This window comes from Acipenser ruthenus, chromosome 9, assembly GCF_902713425.1.
Source record: "Acipenser ruthenus chromosome 9, fAciRut3.2 maternal haplotype, whole genome shotgun sequence".
NCBI lineage: Eukaryota > Metazoa > Chordata > Actinopteri > Acipenseriformes > Acipenseridae > Acipenser > Acipenser ruthenus.
In genome coordinates this window covers 32568091-32594422 of record NC_081197.1, presented here as the reverse complement: position 1 = coordinate 32594422, position 26332 = coordinate 32568091, and the positions used below count along the sequence as shown (strand labels likewise).

The following is a 26332-nucleotide window of genomic DNA, read 5'->3' as shown; positions in this document are numbered from 1 at the left end:
ACTTTGATAACACCACCAAACTCAAGTCCACTTTGGGAAAAAAAAAAAAAAAAAAGAAACACCTCTCCCAAGATGCATCGGCTGGAGGTGGAGAAAGGGGCCATTTTGTTGGTTTTTGTTCCTTGTATGAAGCGGTTCACTGTTTTATTGGACTTTATGTAGTTATTATTATTATTATTATTATATCTAGATAAGGAGCAGGACATTGTATATGGAAGGGTTTTCGCTGACAGAAAAAACGGGCTGTCATGGATTATTATCCCCAAACACACTGTTATTAGTTTTTATGCTTCGCTCAAGTACGAATACTTTTACTTCAGGGACAAAACTAGTTCATTACCCGAGTTGCTTTCAAGAAACTGTTGTTGCTGGTGGAATGCAGAACAAACAGTTTTTGGGGCATTGACTTAATTCATAAGAAAAGGATCGGGTTACTGGTAGATTGGTAAGGACCGTTGGGTTTACTGAACATAGCAATAAGCCAGGGTATCAGCAGTTACTGATCAGTCAACAGAAAATCATTATTAAGCAGCAGCTCTAACCATATCGAGAAGAATCTGAGGAAGGACAGCACCTACCTGCCGTGTATGTCATATAACAAGCCGTGCCACCAGCAATGATGTCGGAAGAGACTGGGCAGAAAAACAACAATAAAGCTAACTGCACTGCTTTAGCAGAGCACACGAACGGGCTTACAAAACCATCTGCACTAGTCACCAAACCTGGGGCATCTAAGAAATTAGTTATAAAAAATTTTAAAGGTAGGTTGGCTCGGAAATTAATTACGGCACTATGCCTAAATATTGTATTAATGTTATGTCATGTTCCTCTGTCAGAACACTCACAGTGTAATATGTTAGGATCTATTTCTGAAAACATACTAAAGGCATGGATTGTTTTTAACTTTATACTAAACAAAGCTATTTTAGGGGTGCGGTCTAATTAATATTAACTTCTTTGCAACTGTAACGTTACTGTACTGCAGGAATAATTTGTTTAAAAAAAAAAAAAGTTTCTATTCCTACAGTACGTAGGCTATGTCGACGCTATCTGTTTTGGACACAGTTGTGGAAGGCACGCGTTCACCGCACCACGGCATCCTGCTCATAATAAATCACACCACATTATGTTTCTAGAACAACAGGGAGGACCAGTACATACCCCTTTTGAGTGATGTCATTAGCAACCAATCATAGTTAACCACAGCGGTGCACGACTTTTTACCTTTACATACAGATACAACACTTGTTTGTCTAAAAGTGTTTATACATACAAACATGACAAGAGTTAATTAAGTGCGTATGTAACCAACTTGTATATGTTGAATTTAGAACATGAATTCATTCTGCGTTTGAGTCACATTAATGGGACATGGCAAAACATTATGGAAAAAAATCTGTACTCTTTCACTGTATTTTAACAGTTTGATGTCCTCCACTTTTTTCTCAGTAGACAATGGAAGGCCTATATCACCCAATTACCACTCCATTACAGTTTTCGGCACACAATTGAATGACACGGGCCTAAAACTGAACAGCAAGTGGAGCTTTGTGGGAAATTTCACATGGAGCAAAACACATTTTTAAACTCCCATTGTGTTGCAGTTTGTGCCATACAGGTATTCCCATGAGCCTTGATGGTGGGAGATGTAACCGTTTGATTCACAGGCTTCAGTGCACAATACTTCACCTATGGCCCTCCGGGCTTAGTGCAGCGGTAATATACTTCTCCATAATCAGCCACAAGGAGTCTTTTTAGAAATAGGTACTAAGCCTTAGATTGGATTTAAGGAGCTAAGCAGAAACAACAGCAGTCATATAGAACACATAGTAGTATAATATACAGGTAAGATATTATCAGTACGATGTGATATACAGTAAAATATCCATTAAAATATATACTCTGTAGTGCCTTGCAAGCCAGCCTCTGTCTCCTCTCGAAAGCAAAGGCAGTCAAGAACAGACATGACAAAGCTTTAGGCCCCTACAGTATAGTTTGATACATGAGCTGTATTTGCATTGATTATCCTGTAGTGTTGCTAGATTTAGAACCTGTGTCGTTCCAGTTCAAGATGATCCCATTATGGGGAGGTGGTGGCTGGACTCCCTCAGAACATTCTGTGAAAAATCATTCAGATTGCAGAGGTGTGTAACCCTGATGGTTCCTCAAAATACTGTGGTCACAATTAGTGTGGGCCTGTGAGGTTAAAATGACTGACATTTTTTAAATGGCAAATTCCCCTATGATACATGAAGCACATGTGATTGAGAAAAGGGTGGATAATGTGCATGCAAAAGATCACGACCTACATTGTGACAATATGTTTTGAAAATTGCAAAAATACCATTTTTGATGACCTTCTTTTCTGATAGAATGTTGTCTCAGCTAAAAATTTGACACCACTTTTGACCACAACAGACTTTGTGTATCAAAGTGTCATTAACTCAGCTGCATGCCTAATATATGTAACCACAGGTGCACTGACAATATATTGGTAAAAGAAGCTAGCTGCTGGAGAGTTTATATATATATATATATATATATATATTTGTGCATTGTATACAGTATCAGAAACAGCCCTGTTAAATCGCAATCGGTTACAAACAAGTTAAAGTATAACAAGTGATATAGTAAGAAAGGTGATTTGTAAAATGTTATCAGTGTTGGGTTTACTGTCATCCTTTTTTCTGAAGCACACTGCTGAAAAACAAAGCAGGGGTGCTCGCTCCCTTTGTGCATCAAAACCACTTCCCAACGGAATCGAAATGGAAGCACACGTGAGCAGAAAGAGGCCCTGTGTATCTTTCAAGAGACCACAGTGTTCTTTGTTTAGGTTGCACATTGTGTCCATCTTTATTTTTAAAATGGGTGAGATCTCTCTTCAAAGGCACTTAAGGAGATGACAGTAAAGTGAGGAGGCTTCTCACCCAGGGGGCACTGAAAAGGTTAAAGGTTTGAATATTACACGTACGAATGGGATCAGGACATGGGGTTTGTTATTCAAACCTCAATTTGCTGCTATCAGCCTTAAAAAAATAATTTAACAGGACCTTGCTTCAGAGATACTGAGAAATGTAAGACTAAGATTTTTGATATCAGTTTCAGGAACAGAGATTGTATTCACTGTATCCTAGAATGAAAGTATGCTTCCTTTGACTTGCATTGTCATATTGTGGCTCTCTTTTGTTACTACATTAATTTGATTTAGGCTACATTTACTTCTAATGCTGTTTTTTGTGAGTCTTTTTTGTGTGTGTGTGATTTTAAATTACCACACACTACCACCTGGTGGCCAGTCATACTATGGTAAATATTGGTGTCAACTGTATCAAGGTATTTATGACATCTTTGGAGGAAAGATCGTGGTACATTTGCCAGGCCCAAATTGTCCTGTTTTAAAGGGAAAGTCAAATCAGAACTCCAATAATGCTGCTTTCAGTTTGTTTACTCCAGAATTCCAGCCCCATTAACTAGGGATGGGAAGTTTAAACGTTTAAACGTATAAACGCTAAAGTGGTAAAACGTTTGAAAATATGCTAGATGTATAACTGGGCATGTGACAAATGTCACCAACCGCATATTTTTTTATGCATTCATTTTAGTAATTTATCATCAGTAGTCTGTCGTGTATCAGACTGCTCTAGTGCCACAGTAAGGGCGGATATTATAAAAAGGAAGAGGTTTGTCAATTGCCTCCAAGTAGCTTTTCTAATTGGTGCACAAGAACGATTGACACTGGGGCGGGTTTTATTCTCGGTCGATCTGGCGCTTCATTGGTGCACTTTGTGTGTTTATGCCTGTAGTAGGCGTGGTATGGTATCAATTCCACGGTGGGGTAATAACGTTAATGACAAGCGTTTGTTCTATATTTAAAATGGCATCTCTAAACAAAGGAGGACATGTTTGGAAGTATTTTGAGGAACTGGATGAGAAAACCATGATATGTAAATAATTATGCCAAACAAAGTTGCCGTAACACAAAAACACATGTTCAATACTTAAGTTTGAAATGAAAACATTCAGAATTATTGTGGATGGAGCTACTGATGGCAATAAAAAGCAAACATCCATAACAACATTTGTTGTAGATTTGGCCGAACAGGGCGTGATCACGTTCTCCCCTCTGAGGACAGTGCGTGTGAATCGTGAATGCTGCAGTTTTGAAATCGATGTAAGATTATCCCAATACTGTGCCGACCCATAAAACAATAACAGCGAGGCTGGAAAAACTTAAAGAAATTCATGCTGCAGCTGTTCATACAAAACTTTCAATTACAATTACAAAAGTTGCAATTACCACAGACTCGTGGACTCCATTCACCAATCTTCCCATAGGTGGAAGGCTTTTTTCACTTGAAATTGTTCTGTAAGCTTTTGAACGAACGGCCGTTTATGTTTAGTACAGTTTTTATGTGTATGTGGAACTACTGCACTAAAGTAAAGGACCCCTGAGACACACTTCAATCAGGTAGGCCAGGCATCCCTTTTTATAATTTAATATAAAGCTGCGTGGATACATGAATTTGAATACATTATTTAGTAATACTTGACCATATGCAATTAACTGCACAAGAAGGCAAACATTATATTAATTACTTAATATATTACTTGACTGTATGTTAATTTGGCATTTAAAATAGGACTTGTGGCAATGTTTGGGAGGTTTATGTACACTAGTACAGTATGTAGAGGAGAGTGGCATTTGATTCGAGTACACAGAAATTGTAATGCTCAAGTACTTGTCTCGAGCAACAATAGATCTCAAAAATCCCACCCCTACTATCAAAGACCGCAAACTTTTAAATCTCTGAGGCAGACTTTTTAATATCAGTCACGATGCTCTACAATTCCAAAATATTGTGCTATTTTTTCCCTGGTAATTACCTTTTCCAGAAGTGAAAGTATTTCTAACTTTTCTTCAATTGCAAGCACAACTCGCTTTCGCTTTCCTGTAGCCATTTTTCATTAGCGCTGTACAGTGGGTGATGTTCGTCTCTCTTTTTAATTTTTTTTTTTAAACCATATCATTTTGTACAGTTACTTAATTTTTTTTTTTTTTTTACAACTACAAAAAAACCGTAATAGGTTCCTGTTTTTTGTTGTTAAATGAACTTTTAAGAAACACACTATTCTAAAAACATTATACTATCCGAAAGTGTTCAATATGTATGTAGTTATATCTTCACTAGCAACTTTAATTACAACCACAAATATAAACATTTCAATGTATACTTTGATGGGTACGTGTTTTTTTTTATCTTTGTAGTTAAGTCTTTGTGATGTTAAAGCGTTATTTGATCATTTAGGGTTTATTTGCTTAGAAAGTACTAACCAGGTTTGCCAGTATCAGAATGTAATATAAAGAGTGTGAGTATGTAGATACGGTTTAAACGTTTAAACGCTGACATTGCAAAGTGTTTAAACGTTCATAAAAATTTACCAAAAGCACATCCCTATCATTAACCTAATATTGGGATTGCAGGGGATGTGGCTGAACCCATTATTCTAAATGGGCTGCTTTGTGAAAAGTTCAGATGGTACTGACATGTGTTTGGCATAGCTTATTGATGGCTATACAGTGTCATTTGGCAGGTACACTTGAGCATGGGCACTTGCTGTCAGATTTCCTTTTACAGTTTGGTGCTTTAATGATTATGAAAGGTGACAGGGAGCCAGCAGACTTCATGAGAGCTCCCCCTCACAGCTCGGTGTCACCTCTGCTATTCAGTCCTGGGCCTCTTATCTATCATAGACCAGGGGTGGAAATAAGAAACCTATTGCATAGCAGTTTCACCCATTTCAGGTTTTACTACGAGGGTGATTAGCACCAGTGTATTATTATTATTATTATTATTATTATTTATTTCTTAGCCAATGCCCTTATCCAGGGCGACTTACAATTGTTACAAGATATCACGTTATTTTTACATACAATTACCCATTTATACAGTTGTGTTTTTACTGGAGCAATCTAGGTAAAGTACCTTGCTCAAGTCTTATTAAACTCATAGTAAAACCAGGAATGGATCAAACTGCTGTGCAATGGGAGTCTATTTCCATCCCTGCAGACTCAGTTATGTTGAATTGGGTATTATTTTGTTGTGAACTTATGTTGACTGGGGGGCCTAGCACAGAACCCCCTAAGCAATTTTGCATTTCAATACCAGAGTATCTACATTTCCTTTCTGTCCTCTCTGTCTAATCTGAGCACACTAAAGCTTGTTACTTATAAGTGTACCCAGCGATTCTCACTACTGGGAGTATTTTTTTCTGCATTTGTCATAGGGAGACAATAGGCTTGTTGTGTGGATAAAAGCAGCCCGATGAATGGAAAGGCAGGCAGTGTGCTGACAGCCGTGATGGAACCCTTTGTTCCTGCATTAATCTGGGTTTGAAAGCAATGTTAAAAGCTTACCAGGTTTTATACATCCATTGTTAATTCTTTTTATGTCAAATCAACTGGTGCAAAGTAGGCTAGAAAACAAAGTCACTTGTTGCCCTGGACCAGCGGCTTTCATTTCATGCCACTGGCTCCAGCAGTAATTACGAGAAAAAGGACAGTTTTATTATATGTGCACAAATCAAAGGTAAATGGCTAATTAAAAGCAGGTTGTCTTTTCTGTTCAGTGTTTTCACTATACCTAAAACTGACCCACAAATACATTTTACACTATGATGTATTATTGTCTGTTTAGCTTCAATACCCTGAGGCAGGCAGCCATAGCCTGTGGTGGAGGCATTTGAGACAGGTCTGTTGCACTTGCATGTTTAGGGTAAATCAAGTGAAACTATTACAGTAAGATCCAATTGTGGTGAAGCTTGGTACTGTATGGACATTCATTGGTGTCGGAATGTAGCTGATGGCTTGCTTAGTGTTTCTTTTTATGGTTTGTTACTCTAATAAACTGCTTGAGTTTGATTGAACTCTACATGGTCGTATTGTTACAAGTTATTGTATGAGCATGCTGTCCATGTGGATAAGTGCTTCCCCGCCTATTCCAAGTCAGTGACCATCTTGGTGTCTGGGATTCTCCCAAGGACCGCTACCAGGTTGGGGACCAAGAACTCGAATGTATTTAACTACAGTTATGCAGAGTGTTGCACAGCTATGGTACAAAAGTTTTGTATCACCTAGAATTTTAGGATTGATACATAATAATAATAATAATAATAATAATAATAATAATAATAAATAATAAAAAAAAAAACTATATGAACATAATTTAGGTCTTTTATTTAACATCATGTAATCAGAGAAACTACAAAATGATATCACAAACGTCTATCTGAAGACGTAATAGTAGTACAATAATTCATGTTAGATTCCGAAATGTCAAATGTATATGGAAAACTACAAAGCGGTATGCAATTCAATATGTTAACGTAACATTATTCAGCAGGTTTCATTCAACCTTAAATCAAAATTAGTTAATTCTGTAGGGTGATGCAAAACCTTTGGCCATAGCTGTATATTCTGTTTAAACTGTACAAAATGGGACTACAAATGTAGTGAGATGTTGAAAAGAATGCTGAGAATGATGCACTTCACTAAACACATGCAAACAAATATGTTCTCAGTTATTTGTAAAGGGTCTTTCAAATGTATCATCCTTGTGGTAGTTTTTCCAGCCTTAGGTCTGATTTCAGCATCGGTTTGCTCTTGCAGTGGTCTGTAAGTGACCCAGTCTTCATAGCTGACACTACTCCAGGAATTTTAAGACTCGTTCTTTATTCAAACAGGCTTCACTAGAAAAAGAAATGCGGTATTCCAGTGTCTCTGTTTGTTTTATGACCCATGGAGATGCATGTATTTATTATAATAAGTACTTTATGTTTGTGTACTGGTGATATTTGTATCAGCAGTACACATATTAAACAATATGGATATTAGTAAATTACATAAATTTTACTGTTTGCACCATTTATTAATAATTCCCGTTTTAATTTCACAGATAGACCAAAGCTCTCGGATAATTACACTCAGGATACATGGAAAAAACTCCAGGAAGCAGTTGGAGCCATACAGAATAGCACCTCAATTAAATACAACCTGGAAGAGCTGTATCAGGTAAGCCAGGGGGTTCTGAATCTGCTAATTTGCTTACGTACAGCACACACAACTAATGAATAAAAACCAAAAGTAGCACAAATTTGCTAAATAAATACGTACTATACTACTTAGTCATACATTGTCATCTTATTAAAAGAGAGTCATCTGAATTTTAAAAGAATATTATTATTTTGCCAAAATTCATGCCTATCCAAACATTTTTTAAGATCTTCATTGAAAATATGGCCCCTTATTCAATGATGTTGTCTGTCTGTCACATCTGCTGTGGTGAGCACGATACCTGCCTTCAGTTTTCACAAATCTTCTCCAAACTTGTATCATAGGTTCCTAGTCTCCTCTAGACCTTTCGGATTACATTTGAGTCCAATCTACAAACGTGATACAAACATTCAATTTCTAGATGCATGATTATGTTTACTCTCCATACATGTATGTGTGTGCACTGGTTTATGATGCAGTGAATGAGGAGTCTTAGAATAGGCAGCCATGAATATTCAGTCCTCCTGCGGACCTGTTAATTCTGATTTCTGTGCTTACCGTTTGGTGGGTACTTGCTTCATCTTAAACAGGTAAGAAGAGACGTACACTTGTTATAGTCCAGGCTTCTTCAATGTTTTCTCTTTCTCTCCTAGGCAGTGGAAAACCTTTGTTCCTATAAGGTGTCTGCTACACTGTACAAACAGCTAAGACAAGTCTGTGAAGATCATGTCAAAGCGCAGATACATCAGTTCAGAGAATATCCTTTTGAGTTAAGCCTAAGGGTTCTAGTTTGAAGCAATCTGAAGCTAATTTTGGATGACAGTAACAGTATAAAACTACTGTAGTAAGAAAGAAGGTCCTGGAAAGTGCAGTTGTAATTTATTGTTGTGACTAGTTTCTTTTCCAGTTTTGTACCATTACAATTATAAAACACAGATGAAGGTATTTGCCGAAACATCTGCTATATTAAAAAACCCCTTCACTTTTGATGAAGTTTACAGTCATTCATGTTGCGATTACCCAGACATCGTGCTTTGGGCTGAGTTCAGGAGCTGCTGTTCTGTTCTAAATTTCAAGCCAAGGGCATATTACACAGGCTGGACTAAAATAAGAGCCAGCGGCATAACGTTTCTTTACATTTTTCCGGCAGTACACAGCTGTGCACTAGATGGCGCTGGCTCTTACTTCAATAGAAACACTGGCTGATCTAGCCTGGGGTTTATATCTATGTCAGGCAGCTAGAACTCAACTCGAAGCACTTACAATTAAAATGAGAATAATTGCAATATGAACCGCCCAGAACAATTGCAGAAACCTAAAAAAAAGACAAAGGACAGTAAAAAAACAAAACAAAAAAAAAACACAGCCTTTGTTCATTGTGTTTTCGGGCGAATGTCTACTTGTAAAAACTGTTCTTGACAGTGTTCAAAGTTTATTTATTGAAGGATTCTCTGCAGAACCCTTATAAAAGTTTAAACTGTATTGTTGCACTTGTACTATGCTTTTCCTATGGTTGTACTATGCATTTACCATGGCTTACCCTGGTTAGCCATGTTTTTTAACATGCTATCCCATACCTCTCTGTGCTTTACAGTGCTTATCTATGTTTTACCATGCTTTCACTGTGTTTAAAAAGACAAACATATTACTGTTTCAGCTACTGTTTGTCAAGGTTGGCCCTAGAAAGCCAGTATTCCATCCTAGAAGGATTTTCTGTATTAGATTATTCTGTAGTTTGCCACTTGCCACTATAATCCTTCCTGTCACTCTGGGAACTGCACAGGCATTCTCCTGTGACTGCCTGCAGAGGGTTACAAATGACATACACAGGCTGGACTGTAGATCACAGAAGCAAAACAAACATGTGAAGGAAGTTGGTGTTTCTGTTATCCTCATAAGATTTTAAGGAAACCGTATAGAACTGACAATTTTAACATGGTCCTGTGCAATAAAGTAAGGGAACAACTTTCTTAAAACGTATCACAATGTCATTTTATTTTTCTGAATTTTACTGATGGCTCTAATTTGAATTGAGAGTTGTGGCAGGGCACTGTCGCTGACATGCATGTTTTGTATTGTTGCTGTTGTTGTTATTATATATATATATATATATAATATATATATATGTTTTCCTTAACAATGGCTCACAGATTCTTTGGACAATGTTTTATTTCTTAAAAAGATGAATACATGTTGGCAGGATCACTGTAGACAAATGGTAAGCATGTAAACCCTCTTGATTGCCCGATTACTCAAGCAGTGATTTACAATGTTGATAAAGTTAAGAGGGAAAAAACGGCATAACTGTGTTAAAGCCAGGTTCAGGGTTGGGGTCAATTCCTGTTTTTCAATTCCAATTCCTTTTTAAAATGAGTTCTGAATTCCAATTACAGTTCCCGTTCCCTTTTAATCAATTCCAACACATCTTTGATGAAAATTGCAATTAGCAGTGTTCTGTTAAAATGAGCTTCTCACAGTGGCAACAAATTACTTAAATCACTGAAGTCATGTTTTTTTAATTAAATTGGCTTCAGATCAAAGCAGTTGAACAATCACAATAATTATGTCTCTGAAATACAAATTATTATTATTATTATTTGTTTATTTAGCAGACGCCTTTATCCAAGGCGACTTACAGAGACTAGGGTGTGTGAACTATGCATCAGCTGCAGAGTCACTTACAACTACGTCTCACCCGAAAGACGGAGCACAAGGAGGTTAAGTGACTTGCTCAGGGTCACACAATGAGTCAGTGGCTGAGGTGGGATTTGAACCGGGGACCTCCTGGTTACAAGCCCTTTTCTTTACCCACTGGACCACACAGCCTCCTGACAAATAAAAATGTCACTTTCTTCGAAGGAATGGGAATTGCAATTGGAATTGGGAATTGATTTTAAAAACCAATTGAAAATGGAATTGACTGACTGATTAACTAATGATTGTTTTCTAATTTCATTTTTCAAGCCAGCTGTGGGCCAAAAAGGGCCTTTCTGACATTCCCTCTTTCCTAGGTATATCTTCAAATATGAAGTGTAAGGCCACATGGTCCCTCTATTTCAAGTCAATGCAGAGGCTGTCTTGGCAGCCACAGTGTTACATTTTTATTGTCTAATCTTAAGTAAACCAAGAACATTTAGAAATGCCATTACTTCTTACTTAGGAAAAAAGACTTGTATACCTTATAACAATGAGAATTTCAGGATAAAAAGAACAGGTTGCTGCATTGTTCATACAGCCACATTCTCTTTTTTATGTTACTACAGCAGGTATCTAGACTGCAGTCATTTGCAGTCATGTTGTGCTTTATCATGTTTCCTATATTCCCATATTTCTTTGTTAGATAATGATCAGAAGCATTTTCTTATTTTTGGATCGAACATATGTCCTCCAGAATTCAATGCTGCCCTCTATTTGGTAAGTGTTTTTTTTTTTTTTTTAAAACCAATGTCCCGTATTACCAAAGTCATTGTATTTATCTTGCTCTTAATTGTATTATTACTTGTACTGTTATACTTGAAATGTATTTGCTTACGATTGTAAGTCGCCCTGGATAAGGGCGTCTGCTAAGAAATAAATAATAATAATAATAATAATAATAATAATAATAATAATAATAATAATAATAATAATTACTTTGTGATATACAGTATTCTCTGCAGAGCTGCCTGTTTGTCACACCTCCATTGTTTAGCATGCATTGTCTCATGGGTGCACCCCGGTGTCATTTTAACAGGGACACGGGTCTGGAGTTGTTCAGAAGCCATATAATCAGTGATAAGATGGTCCAGAGTAAAACAGTTGATGGCATTCTTCAGCTGATTGAAAGAGAACGGAACGGGGAGGCTGTAGACAGAAGCTTGTTACGCAGCTTGTTAAATATGCTTTCAGACCTACAGGTAAGTATTTAAAGTCTGCATAACACAGTACACTTTTACTCAACCCCTCTACATCTTTTTTACCTGAACAAATTTTTATGCAACTAATAGCTTTTGATGATGGATTAGGCTTCCACAATACAAAAAGTAAAACTGTTGTACTGCATAGCATACTGTACAGTGCACAATTAATAGCCATTTAAGTTTAAGGGATGTATGTGTCTGGGTGTTTTGACATGTCAAATATTTTTAATTAAAGAATCTTTCCTTCCCCTTGATTAGGTGTATAAGGATTCCTTTGAACAGAAGTTTTTGAAAGAGACCCATCGTTTATATGCAGCTGAGGGTCAAAGCCTGATGCAAGAGAGAGAGGTAAATGTAACTTAGTCTAATTCTGATTCGTTTGCTCTCAATCTGTGGAGTCACTTAGTCCCACATTCCTATTTTCTGCAGCAAATCGATGGCATCCTCAAGCTCATCCATCAGGTCTATGACGATTATGTTAAATTCCTAGGTTTGGTCACTGGTTCAACACAGCAATGTTAGGGTTAAACCTAAAGCAGAGGGCTGAATAGCACTTTATCTATCAGCATAACACACAGTGTGGTGCTCATAAGCACCTTATCATTTTGCTAAAGGGTGTGCTGTGTTTACTAGATAAATTCACTTTCTGTGCCTATTTATTATTTTAGGTTTTAGGCCTTAATGCTCATTTGTGGATTGGGTTATGTTGTTGAATACACTCAATGGCTGAATTTTAAATCAACAAGCATACAATCCAACTATCATTACCCAGATATACAGTAGTACTGACACGAGGTATAGTACAGCACAGCAATGTCATTCAACTAAAACCCTAATGCATACTGCATGGTGTCTGGAATACTTGCATTGCATGTGTGGCACATTACTTAAGGCTGGCATCCTTTCAGAAAAAAACAACATCTCAGTATTAGTTTGTGTCTTGCGTGTTCAGGTACCAGAATATCTTCACCATGTCAACAAACGACTGGAGGAGGAGACGGATAGGGTAATAACATACTTGGATCAGAGCACACAGTAAGTACAGCAGATGCCTTTGTTCTGTGAAGAATTGCTTTAGCCCGCTCTCGTGTGACGTTTCTGCCTGGCATGCCAAGCATGACTTCAATCTGGTGGGCTTTCGGACGGGTTTCGTTTTAGTTCTGAAACGAGTGCCAACCAATGCTTTTAAAATCCATTGTCTTACCTTATTAGCTGTGTTAACACTATCACTTGGAGTCAAAGCAAGGGGTTGCAGCAGGCTGATTCAATAGCCTTTCATACTGCACCACAATAATGTTACTGGTGATATTGTGTGTCTCGGCACCTCAGACTTAAAACTACCGGTAGAAGGAAGTATGGCTTTGCAACAGTAGATGAAGTGCTATATTCTCACAGGATCTGGTCATCTTACCACCACATTCAGAACTCAGTTACAGTAGTCAGTCCAGTATGTATTTAATCAGGTAACTATGCTGATAAATGTAATGCAATATACACTATCTAACTTTCAGAACCTGTTTGTATTAGCATATTTAAATCTATTGTGTTTGCCTTTTTCCGTATATTCGTAATCCTTTGTTTTTTCTTGGTGTGTGTTTTAAAAGGAAACAGCTAATACTCACTGTGGAGAAGCAGTTACTCGGAGAACACCTAAAAGCCATCCTTCAAAAAGGTAACTTTGCGTTTGTCATGCAAGTGTGGTTTCCATTTCAATTGAATTATTGAATTTGAAATGTTTAATATCACAGTACTAAATTCAATACTGTTTAAAGTTGCTTTTGTTGTGTTGCTGCCTCCCTTCCTGATCTGTCAAAGTTCCCAATTTTAACTTCAACCAACCACCTGCCAAGTTTCATTGCTTTGATATGATTTTTTGTTTTCCCACAACAGCAGCTCAAAGGGGCTGAGTTTGTGTGTGTGCGTGTGTGTGTGTGCGTGTGTGTGTTTGTGTGTGTGTGTGTGCGTGTGCGTGTGTGTGTGTTTGTGTGTGTGCGTGTGTGTGTGTGTGCGTGTGTGTGTGTGTGTGTGTGTGTGTGCGTGTGTGTGTGTGTGTGTGCGTGTGCGTGTGTGTGTGCGTGTGCGTGTGTGTGTTTGTGTGTGTGCGTGTGTGTGTGTGTGCATGTGTGTGTGTGTGTGTGTGTGTGTGTGTGCGTGTGTGTGTTTGTGTGTGTGTGTGTGCGTGTGCGTGTGTGTGTGTGTGTGTGTTTGTATGTGTGCGTATGTATGCCACATACTGTTTGTATACCACTATGTTTTTTGTGGTTCCTTGCAGGGCTTCATCACCTGCTGGATGGAAACAGGATAACTGAGCTCACCCTCCTGTACCAGCTCTTCAGCAGGCTCAAAGGAGGACTGCAGGTGCTTTTGCAACACTGGAGCGAATACATTAAGGTACAGCTCAGGGAGGTGCCACATTTCAAAGTCTTCTTGTTTCAGATTACTTTACCCTATTCCTGTACTTAACTCAGAAACATACACTACAAAATGAACGTTGTACGTTTTAATTGAATGGCTTCATTCTTATGTGAAAAGTACATTTTAATACGGCTACAGGATAGTATATTAGCCCATATACTGCCAAATGTTGCTTTCAGGCACCATTGTATTTTGCAACATTTTGCATTATGTAACATGCCCCTTCAGTTGATATCTGACTCCTCTGGTAAAGTGTATTGCCTGAAAAGCTCTGCATACTAAATACAGTGTCTTTGCAACACAGTTTAGTCACAAAAAAATGGCTGCACGTTCCCATTCATACTTAGTCTGAGTGACTTTCTTCGTGATAAAGACTGACCCTTGAGACTCCTTGATGAAATGTGTCGCAGTCAGAACCCAACGTGCAGGACAAAGCAGCTTTGTGTGTCTTGTGTTGTATTAAGAAGCACCTCCTGTGTATTACCCTAGCAGTACTACAGAATACTATAACCACGGGCACACAGCGCTAACCTCACAACTCCAACATACTATTGGTTTGTGATTTGGTGTCATTCTTTGCCTCCTTTTGTTGCCAGACCTTTGGAAGTGCACTAGTGATGATGCCTGAGAAAGATAAAGACATGGTTCAGGAGCTGTTAGACTTCAAGGATAAAACAGACCAGATCACTGAGGCCTGCTTCCAGAAAAATGAAAAGTTTATCAATTCTATGAAGGAATCCTTTGAGACGTATATAAACAAGAGGCCCAACAAGCCTGCAGAATTAATAGGTACTTATTTGATTTGAAGTACATTGTGCTACAAATATTACAGCAGCGTCTGGTTTCGCAGACCCCAATGGCAACTAATCTTGGATATTGTTGGAATTCTTGTAGCAATCTTGGAATTCGTTTCATTGTTTTTTTGTGATTATGATGTTATAATAATAAATATATAAGCTTGACAGCAGATACTTGGTGAGTGCTTGACTTTTTACGACATTCTACATAATTAGTACCAATGTGAAACCAGCAGTAGTGCATTTTACATGCAGTTTATCATACAATATACTCACCAAACTATTTTAATCTGTCAGATACAGAACTATTTATATTATCGAGTAAGTAGCACTTTCTAGAGATTATAAAAATATAAATGTAATAAATAACCTGTATTTTAATTGCTCAATCATTGAAAGTTTGTTTAAGAAATTGAAGGAATGTGTTTGCAATAACTGTGATTTCTAAGGATATTAGGGATGAAAATCAGACTATTGCATAGCAGTTTCACCTATCTCAGGTTTTGCTATGAGCTTGATCAGCGACAGTGTATTGTTAACAAGCTGTGTCTTGTGAAACTCATAGTAAAACCAGAAATGGATCAGACAGCTATGCAATGGGAGTCTTATTTCCATCCCTGGGTGAATACGATTCTTTTTGTTGACCTCTTTAGCAAAGTATGTTGATTCAAAATTACGTGCTGGAAATAAAGAAGCAACAGATGAAGAGCTGGAGAGAATACTGGATAAGATAATGATCATCTTCAGGTTTATCCACGGCAAGTGCACATTCTAGTAATATTAAGTGTACCAGTAAATGAGTTTCTGAGTACCCAATTCACAGACCTGCCATTCTGTCTCTCTATTTCGTAAGGTTTTGTCTTGCACACATTTGAAAAGTATACAAAGCAAGCAAAGACCCTAACGATCTTTAGAACAACGTAGGGGTGAAGCATTACATTCCACTCCTTTTAAATACATTGATTACTTATTTTAAAAAACAAATTAGTGAATTAATTACCGTAACACGCCTGCCGAGTCCCTTATTGAAGCTAGACATTGGTGATATATGTAGTTCAGGACTTTATCTGTGGCATATCTCTTTGATTCATATTGCTTGTTTGTTTAGATTTCTATGCTAAAAATGTTTTTACAGGTAAAGATGTGTTTGAGGCATTTTACAAGAAAGATCTTGCCAAGCGGTTGCTGGTTGGGAAGAGTGCTTCAGTAGATGCCGAGAAATCAATGCTGTCCAAACTGAAACATGGTAAGTAGCAACACACTGGAGACATTCCCCTATGAGAGATGGATGTTTGGCCAAAAAAAAAAACTTCTAATTGTGACTTGATGAAGGCATTCCTTAGAACAATTCATTTGGGTTTTAGAATCTTGTGCTACCTTTGCAGGGATTCTGACGTTATTGAGCTAAAGGAGGTTTTGTTTTCAGAACAGAGTTTAATGGAATGTAGACATCAAGATGTGTCTTCATTGTTGATAAACTTGATTCTCTGTCCAGTTCCATTATCATCTCAGCCATATTGAAGGTTCCATTGCACTGACGTTCATTCACAAAGTGAGTTTGTGTAAATACTGTAGGTCGCCTTTCGCTTTTACATAGAAACACTAGTTTGTGGCAGAAGCTGAGTCATGTGAGAGGTTCTATGATGATGCTTCTTTATTCTTTAGAATGCGGAGCAGCATTTACCAGCAAACTAGAGGGGATGTTTAAAGACATGGAGCTGTCGAAAGATGTCATGATTCAATTCAAACAGGTATTTATTATTTAATGGCATTGTTCTCTGTTGCATGCCTTTTTATTGTAGGTCCTGTTGTAGTGTAATACACACAATAAGGGCTGTTGAGAACAAGGACAGTGTAATCTTGGTTCTTTACATAGTTTAGTTACAGAAGTTTATTTTCTTACAAAGGTTCATGGGAAATACCTTTATGTTCTAAAACTCATTCATTGCTTGAAGATAAAGGAAGGCTGATTTATTTTAATAAACGATGGGTCACTGGGGAGACAGAACCTGAAAGGAATGATAAATATGTATGCTTGTTTCATATACAGTTCAATATTCCATTAAAAGTACTTGCATTCAAATACAGATTGTGTACTGCATACTATTGGGTAATGTGAGTTCAATCTTTAGTGCTAAAATGTAAACAGATAAATATAGGAAATGTGGTATACGTTTATTGGTAGTTTTTTCTGAAAATGTGATCAAAGTAATTGCTTCAGCATTTTTTTTTTTTTACTACTAGTAAAAGGATACCCTGTTCCGAAATACTGTTCACAAAAACAGAGGTTGTACTCAACTGTTATTATAAACATTTTACTATAGTAAATATTGAAATCCTACATCCGACCAGATTTACTAAGCTTTTTTTCCCCCAATTCAAATTTTGCTCCAGTATTGAAATTTACGTTCATGTTCTAAAAAGAGTGAGATCCAAATTAGATGCACACTGAACTCTTTATTGCTTGAAGATGATGGAAGACTGAATAATTTTATTAAAACGAAGGGGATCTTTTGTGAAAACATATACTGTCTATGGCACCGGCCTGACCTATTCTGTTTAAAGTTTTAAATGTGGTTATTTTTTTAATTGAAATTATTTATTTTTCAGTTTATGCAGAATCAAAGTGACCCAGGCAACATAGAGCTCACAGTTAATATCCTCACGATGGGATACTGGCCTACGTATATACCTATGGAGGTGCACCTTCCGCCTGAGGTATGGGAGCTCTGAAACCACCCACAGAACAACTACTTGTTCCATTTCTTCCTTAACTTATGTGTGGAAATGCTGGACTGAACCAGCGTCGTTATTCTGGTACATCTAAGAGAGAAACCCATTACAGGATACAGGGTTATTGGGGCAGTTTGATGGTCCTTCAAGAATGTCCACCTCCTTAATGACCTTATTATAGGAGGGCTGACTGGAGGATGTTTGGAAACAGGGCTACATGCTCAAAAGATCACCCTGCATGAAATCCTCAAATTAAGGAATTTGAAATGCATGTTTTTAATCTTGCAGTCACATAATCACCATGTGAAGATGCATTTTGGATAACCCTGTGCATGGAACACACATATTAGCGTCGGTCTACTTATCTAAGCTTAAAGTTGCAGTGTCTTGTATGGTTCCCTTAAAAGCCCATTTTGAAAATATCAATTCAGTAGGTGTTTCTCATGAAGTATAATGTAGTATAGCAAAATACCATAGAAGAAGATACATGCATCAGCTGTTCATTCATGTGCCAATTAGCTGACACTGTTTTTACACTAACAGATGGTGAAACTTCAAGAAGTATTCAAGATGTTTTACCTTGGCAAGCACAGTGGCAGAAAGCTGCAGTGGCAACCCACACTGGGACATGCTGTTCTCAAATCTGAGTTTAAGGAGGTAGGTGTAAATACTTACTGTATGTTTCTTTCCACTGTGCGTCTCGCCTTCTGAAACGACAGTCTTGTTTTTCTTATTGTATTCCACATGCTTTAGATTCATTATAACCCAATTTTACATAGTACTGACATGTTTATAATCCAGCATTCTTTTATTAATCACATGAGGGGCTTCTGGATTCAATTTAACATTCTTCGATTGATTGTCAAATTTGTAAGCTCACGCCTATATTTTGTTACGAGCATGTCTTCGTTTTATTCGATTGCTTTCATGAAGAGTACTAGTTTTACTTATGGCTTTTTAATAATTACAGTTTTCACAATGAATGAATCATAGTGCTATGTGTTTGTGTAATAATATTCACATGTATGCTTTCAGCTGTATTCGAAGGCTTTTGAGAAGAGTCCACACACGTTTTTTGCTTCTTGCTTTTGAATAACAAAGTGTTCCCACTGCTTGTACTGTTGATTTATTACCCTTGTGATATTCGATTAGGAAAGTGGGTGCTGATTGCACCTCTAGTAGACTAATGTACTTGGACAATGTTTCCTTGGGTGCCGTTTACCTGAATTTGATCAAACTTTGATTTACTATGTTATGGCTGCAGCTCAGGGAAGACATAGTTGTGAAGTGAAAAACGAGAATACAGTGCTTTGTCTTCCTAGAACTCTGTCAGCAGCAAAAGTAGTGTAGCTTGACAGACACAGAAATATTTATAGATGCAGCATATTAAATGGCTTAATCTTTCACAAAAAATAAATGATTCCATTAGGAACTGAAGATACTCAGTGAGGATCTACATGGGTGTGAGAGTAAATATATCAGAAATTGGTTGGAGGCTCACTACTTGATTCTCCTGTGTGTCTGATGAAATCAGCTAATGATCTTTCCTGTGGTGCGTTCTGGTCATTAACTTAAAGAGCAATTGGCTTGTGAAAGAATTATCTCAACAAATATATTCTTGTTGTTTAGATTCACTTTGTATAATTTTCTGTTTCAGACATCACATTCTTGTGACCTTTTTAAAACTTAACGCACCTTTCAGAATCACGACTAAGCTCTGATTAAATCTGATACACCAACACTCTACCTCTATTGGATGAAACCAATAAATTTGGATGAAATACTATGATGTGGAACACCAATAAGGGTGGGGGTGTTGCAAGGGGACAGGTTAATGGTAACACTCTGGTGTACCAGATTCATTCAAATGTTTGACATGATTCTGAGAGCTCTATTGAGTCCACATGGCTGCTTTAAACCTATGGTTTTAAAAAGTCCCCAGGATGTTATACCTGAATTAGAAATGATACAAAGTGAAGAAGAAAGCATTTGATAAGATATCTGATATTTCAGTACCAATGTTATACCATGTTGATCACAAATGTACCTATATTAAATTCTTCAGTACATTCTTTACGTTGTAACTTGTAATTCTGTTGGTCAAAGCCACTGATTCCTGGGTTTGGGGATTTTATTTGCAGGGTAAGAAGGAGCTTCAGGTGTCCCTTTTCCAGACACTTGTTCTTCTCATGTTCAACGAAGGAGAGGAGTTCACCTTCGATGAGATTAAAACAGCTACTGGAATAGGTATGGAGGAAAGAGAGTCACATCATGGAAATCTGCTGGAAGGCATGGGAATCTTGCCCCCAGTTTTCCTTAAAGAAATAAAATACATGTTTAACAGACATTACTGTACAAATACTAACACAATGAGGTATATTTAAGGATCTAAACAGTATGGACCCAATTCCATTATATTGTGTTGTATTTGGAAATGTTACTATGCAGTCAATAAATACAGTAGAACCCCATTCATCCGCGACTCCAGTTATCTGCGGCTCCCTGACGAGTTTTATCTTTGAAATACAGTACATTATTGCCAATGTAGACTTACTGCCCGCGCTGCACACACACACACAGTGTGGAGTAGTGGTTAGGGCTCTGGACTCATGACCGGAGGGTTGTGGGTTCAATCCAAGGTGGGGGACACTGCTGCTGTACCCTTGCGCAAGGTACTTTACCTAGATTGCTCCAGTAAAAACCCAACTGTATGAATGGGTAAATGTATGTAAAAAAAAAAGAAATGTGTAAAAAATAATGTGATATCTTGTAACAATTGTCAGTCGCCCTGGATAAGGGTGTCTGCTAATAAATAAATAATAATAATAATAATAACAACGATGCATGCGTCAGTCTCAAACCTGAGCAGACCATGTGAAGACAGCAGGGCTACAGATGGGAGGATTTATTTCTTGGTATGAGCAGCAGAAGGATGCTGAGTCTATCTTTAACTAATTTTAAAACATTCTTCTGTCTTTGTAATACATTGTATTGCATACATCTCCAGTAAACGCTAATTTGGTTTACATTACCAGTTTCTGTATTTTATCATGCATTCTAGTCACACGCAATGACACCTCATTTATCTGCAGATTTCACACATCCATGGACCTATGTTTCCCTAAGCACGCGGATAAACTGAGTTCCACTGTTCCATCAACTTTAGTACAATAAACACCAGAATCATTTTTAACATTGATAAATGGCAGTTTTACTTGAATATTTATATAAGAAAAAGTAACACAGTACAAAGAGGCATTTTTAATCATAGCAACATGTCAACTTGAAACAGCTGGCAACTTTCTTAAAACATCTTGTCGTAGGGGGTGTTTTAAGGAATTTTCCAGAACTACAGTACCTAAAATCAAGAATGTTTCGAAGTTGTGGATTGAAAATTCCCCATGGTGAAAATTGCTTAAAACTGACCGCTACAGTTACAGCCATGGTCAGCCATACACCAACAGCTACGCAATGCTGCAGCCGTGTTCTTTCTGAGCAGCTTCCAATTCAGCTGCACGTCACTGGCAAACAAAAATAGAAAGGTAGTCACATTAAATTAGATTCATTTATAGCTTCTGCCCGGTCACGTTGCAAAGTGAGTTTACTTGCAAGTTTGGATTCTATCCTTCTTTTTAATGTTGCCTGTACTGTACAGTAATTTGTTTCAAAAGCTGGGTTCAGGTTGACTTGATTTTTAAATGATTCAAATGCCAAATCTGACACAAAATTGGCAGCACTAGCCTAGTATGGGATCATTCCTGCAAGAAAGGCATCGTATGTGGCATGGTACCAGTTATCCTAAATGTTCAATTGTAGGACCATTTTGTTTTTCTTGCAGAGGACGGCGAGTTGAGAAGAACTCTACAATCTCTTGCCTGTGGAAAAGCTCGAGTTCTCATTAAAAACCCTAAAGGAAAAGATGTGGAAGATGGTGATAAATTCTTATTTCATGCTGATTTCAGGCACAAGTTATTCAGGATAAAGATAAACCAGATACAGATGAAAGAAACGGTATTTGTTTTATTTTTTGTCAGTATTTGTACCTTGTCAAAATATTACATTTTCAATACACACGTTTAAGAAAATAAATTAATCTGCATGCATTAGACAAAGAGACAGTACAAGGGCTTTGGGTTAAAAGAAGCTACAGAATTCATTTGCATGCTGTCCGGGTCATAGGCACGCTACGTTTTTACTTTAACTTTTATTTATTTATTTATTTATTTATTTTGTAAACAGTAGATAGCATGCCATTTATTCTCTGTCCCTTCCCTCTTGTCTGTTAGATCGAGGAGCAAGTGAGCACCACGGAGAGGGTGTTTCAAGACAGACAGTACCAGATAGACGCTGCCATTGTCCGTATCATGAAGATGAGGAAGACTCTGAGTCACAACCTTCTTGTGTCTGAGCTCTACAATCAACTCAAATTCCCAGTCAAGGTCTGTACAGCTTAGTGCTGTTTAATGCACAGTTATATTGCATGTCAACCCTTGCACCCACCACCCCAAGCCATAATGCTAGAATTCTAGATGGAGAAAAATTTGAGTCCGATGCTGTAATGCTGTCAACAAGGCCTAAACATGTATATAGGTTTGAAAGGAGGTATAATTGCACAAGTGTACAAGAATTAATTTTTGCACGTACACAAAAGTTTAAATGATTAAAAAATAATTTATTTCAGTATGTTTTGGACAAAAGCCCTTCAGCTGTGTTGAAGAAAAGTAAACACAGTGCATATATATATATATATATATATATATATATATATATATATATATATATATATATATATATATATATATATATATATATATATATAACCAAGCTGTTTCCACTCGGGTTTTTTGCCCCTTTTAAAAATAGACCCAGGACACAGGAAATTGAGGTTTAAACGCTTACGCGCTATTTTTTTAATAAACAAACACAAAACAAAATAAACAAAACAAGCACCTAGCTGTTTTCTTGAGCACTAAACTAAAACACAAAACAGGAACCTAAACTATATAACAGGACAGCTAAGCTGTTTACCTGTTCAAACGAAACACACTGTTTAAGCAAATCACACCAAATAGGCTTTACACTACCTTCTCTTTATAATTACGGCTGTACAAACACACCAGCACAGTCGGGCTTCTACACACATCAGCAGCCCAGAACAAACTGGCTGCTTTCTTTAAATACCCTGCACCTGGCTCTAATCTACAATGATAGCCAGGTGCACATAAGTAGTTATCGGTTTATGTTGTTGTAAAGTTAGTGTTACATTGTTTTGGAGAGTGAACATTCCTCAATGATAACCACCTGCATTTTCTTCAGGAAAGTTAGCATTGGAAATCACAGAATGATCACATTTGAGACTGTGTTTTCATGTGAAAAATCAGTAATGTGTACAGTCTTTCAATAAATAGAGATCATTTACTGTAATTACTCCTTCCTTCTGTAATGTGTTGTGCCTGATAATAGCGTACAAGAAATGTCAAGCATATTTAATTTGTTCTGTAAATTATGGAGTGTGGTGTTTTTAATTCACATCTAACTGTGAAATTGGAAAATTGGATTGACAGCACCGGAGTCATTTATGCTTTGATTGCAACACAGCAGTAAACAATACATCTTTTTTTACATACAAAAGTTCCTTGTTGCCTTCACAATGTGGTGAATCCATACCTTCAAAATGCTCAATCAGAATTCAAAGGTAAAACTGTAAGAAACCAAGTTAAGTAGACAAACATTTTGGGTAGTGCCTTTTTCAAGGCAGCGAAATAAGTATTAAGAATATGAAATGCATTAAATACTGCTGTTCTGTAGCATGCTGATTTATACCGATATTTAGTCTTCTATTCAGTATTTTCCCGGTACTATTTTCTAGGAAATACACAATATTTTGATTATAACGTTGTTTTGTATTAACTCCAACATTGTAATAAGCAGCCCTACACTGTATCCTAGGATACAGCAGGTACGTTTAGATCTCAGAAGATAAAATAACATTCAAAAGTCACACATAATTGGTTCTCTGTTGCTTCACAAACATATTTTCACCTGATTCTGTTGGCCAATGGCCAATCAAAGTCAGATTATTGTTAGAAGTGCTTTGAGTGGATGAGGAATGGGGAGAAAACATAAACCAGTTTATGAATTCAAAATAATTAATTTTTTTCCAAATATACAAAAAGCCAAATAGCAGAAGTGGGCCAGATGAGGCAGAGGATGCATTGCATTGCAAATACTTCTGCACTGAGGTACATGTTCACACTGACAGAATAAAAGAACATACTGAAAGTAAGTGACACATTAAACTAAAACAAGAAAATGAACTGAGACACAAGCAATCAATTTCTGTGACTTTTACACACGATTTAATAAAAGAGAGAGCGCAGAATGACTGTATTAATGAGTTTGTCAGAGCGCTGTGCTTTGCTGGACAGCCACTGTTTATTGCAGAGAGGTATGTATTGGTGACTTCGTGTGACAGTACTGTCCATCAACTAAAACACTGCCTAACACCGACAATCTTAATCATAAATATTTGACATCAAATAATGATGCTTTAGTTGGTAAACTTAAGGAACGCATTGATGGAAATATTGTGTTCAGTGTGGTTTTTGACGTGTCTCCCTGTGCCTTGGACTGTCCAGTTCTGTCAATTGTCTTTCTTTTTATGATTTCAAGGTGAATAAACCTGCCTTGTTTTGCGCTGATGTGCTGCTTGCCCAAACATTCGCAAAGTGACTTGGGAAAATGTGGCCTCAACTTGCACAAATGCTGCTTCATTATACATGACAGAATTTGCCAGGGACATTAAACTTAATCAGAAACCAGAACTGTATTTTTTATTTTATGTTTCCACACAAATAAAAAAATTGTTCACAAAAAAAGAAACCAGAACTGCTAAGCTTCATATTCCACATGTAAAGTGTGTATACTTGTATAAGTGTGTACAATAAACTCCTAGAAATTCCCAGGAAAAATGTGTTAACATAAAAACCAAAAATGCGGAACGCTACTCATGAGTTAATTTGACGGATAAAATAAAATTAATAAAAATGTCAAGCATTTGTTAAAGAATCAGCTTTAGTCAAGGCATTACAAAAGATAAGGCATTGACTAAAGTCTGACTCATAAAATCGTGAATACCAGTATTTTTACATATCATTATAGAGTAAATGGATGAGCCGTCCTGTATGAAAAAAGAAAAACCTTTTATATGCTTTAATTGTCTTGCATTTCTATTAGGAAACATTTTAACATTTTTTTTTGTATTCCAAATTCTGTAGCCTGGAGACTTAAAGAAGAGAATTGAATCCCTCATTGACAGAGACTACATGGAGAGAGATAAGGACAATCCCAACCAGTACCATTATGTGGCATAAATCTTCCTCCAGGGCACTTCTCACCTCGCCTGCAGAGCACGGGCAAAACAAAAAGGACTGAGCTGCTTCCAGCTTTGCTGCCAGCACATGTCAAAGCTCGGGATAACTCAAGCAGTGGCATGCACTGCGGGGAAGACAACACAACGCTTTAGCTCACCGTTACTGTGTTGAGTTTTTATATAATTTCTTTTTGTGAAATGCTTTTTTCAGTTTTGCTTTTAGTTTCTTTTGTTACTGAGATGCCCCCCACCTGGCTCCCCCTGTTGTTAACATAGTCAAACAGATGCAGGGGAAGCAGAAAATAATGCTTGTGTTTACGTATATAATCTGTACCCTTCACGCTCTTCAAGGCCCTGCCACGATTACTGGGTTGTTTCTCAACAAATAATCTAGGCACCAAATTACGAGGCACAGATGTTATTTTTGTAGAGCTCGCCATTATTAAACCTCATTGGGTCTGTGCACAAACTGCATCATCTTTATTCTCTTAGCTATTGATCTGCTCTGTGACGAAAGGAGTCCGATTTAAAAAAAAAAAAATCTAAAATAGTAAAACTGTTAGAGCCTTACAAAGTGCCAAGAAGAGCAGGCTTCAACTTCTACAGATTTTGTTGTTTTGTTATCTAGCACAATCGGAAGTGTGTCTATTCCGAGTACAGTATAGCACTTGTTCAGCCAAAGCGTTTCTGGTTTAGGCTGATTAAGACTGAATTTCATTTTACTCACCTGAGTAGATTGTGTTGATGCATTGAGTTTGCCTTGGGGGGAGGGTGGATAAAAGATAATGTACAGGAAGAAATGTAAAGTGTAATTTACTGTTTCACTTGTAATTGCCAGGATTTGGGCTTTATAAAGGAAACTGTTAATGTTAATGAAACAGGGAAGGTCTGTTTTGTGGAAACGACACCTTGGTTCACATTGTAAATATGTTGTTTGGTATGTGAAACAGAAAAGAAAAAGAAAAAAAGAATTGTATGGTTTATGTAATGGCGATGTGGTGTGAGTTGTACACTTGTAGATGGATTATGTTAATAAAAACTGCTGTATTTGCTAAGTACTGTAAAA

General features: G+C 37.2%; 1 protein-coding gene across 1 annotated transcript; it reads left to right on the top strand.

The window, feature by feature from the left end:
* The first annotated feature begins 52 nt into the window (after window positions 1-52).
* LOC117406335 (cullin-4A-like) lies at window positions 53-26332 on the top strand. The gene is made up of 20 exons (XM_059030507.1): window positions 53-761; window positions 7953-8068; window positions 8704-8808; window positions 10200-10268; window positions 11391-11464; window positions 11784-11946; window positions 12208-12297; window positions 12902-12984; window positions 13554-13621; window positions 14222-14340; window positions 14961-15153; window positions 15815-15919; window positions 16297-16407; window positions 16827-16912; window positions 17772-17879; window positions 18438-18551; window positions 20036-20141; window positions 21733-21905; window positions 22181-22333; window positions 25172-26332. Exons 1-20 carry the CDS (start codon window positions 617-619, stop codon window positions 25265-25267), a joined length of 2277 nt encoding a protein of 758 aa, XP_058886490.1. The 5' UTR covers window positions 53-616; the 3' UTR covers window positions 25268-26332.

Excerpts from the sequence above, each read along its gene's own strand:
- LOC117406335 (XM_059030507.1), top strand. The coding sequence starts at position 617 with ATGATGTCGGAAGAGACTGGGCAGAAAAACAACAATAAAGCTAACTGC. Across the intron at positions 762-7,952 it reads AGTTATAAAAAATTTTAAAG|ATAGACCAAAGCTCTCGGAT; the intron begins GTAGGTTGGCTC and ends TTAATTTCACAG. Across the intron at positions 16,913-17,771 it reads TCATGATTCAATTCAAACAG|TTTATGCAGAATCAAAGTGA; the intron begins GTATTTATTATT and ends TTTATTTTTCAG.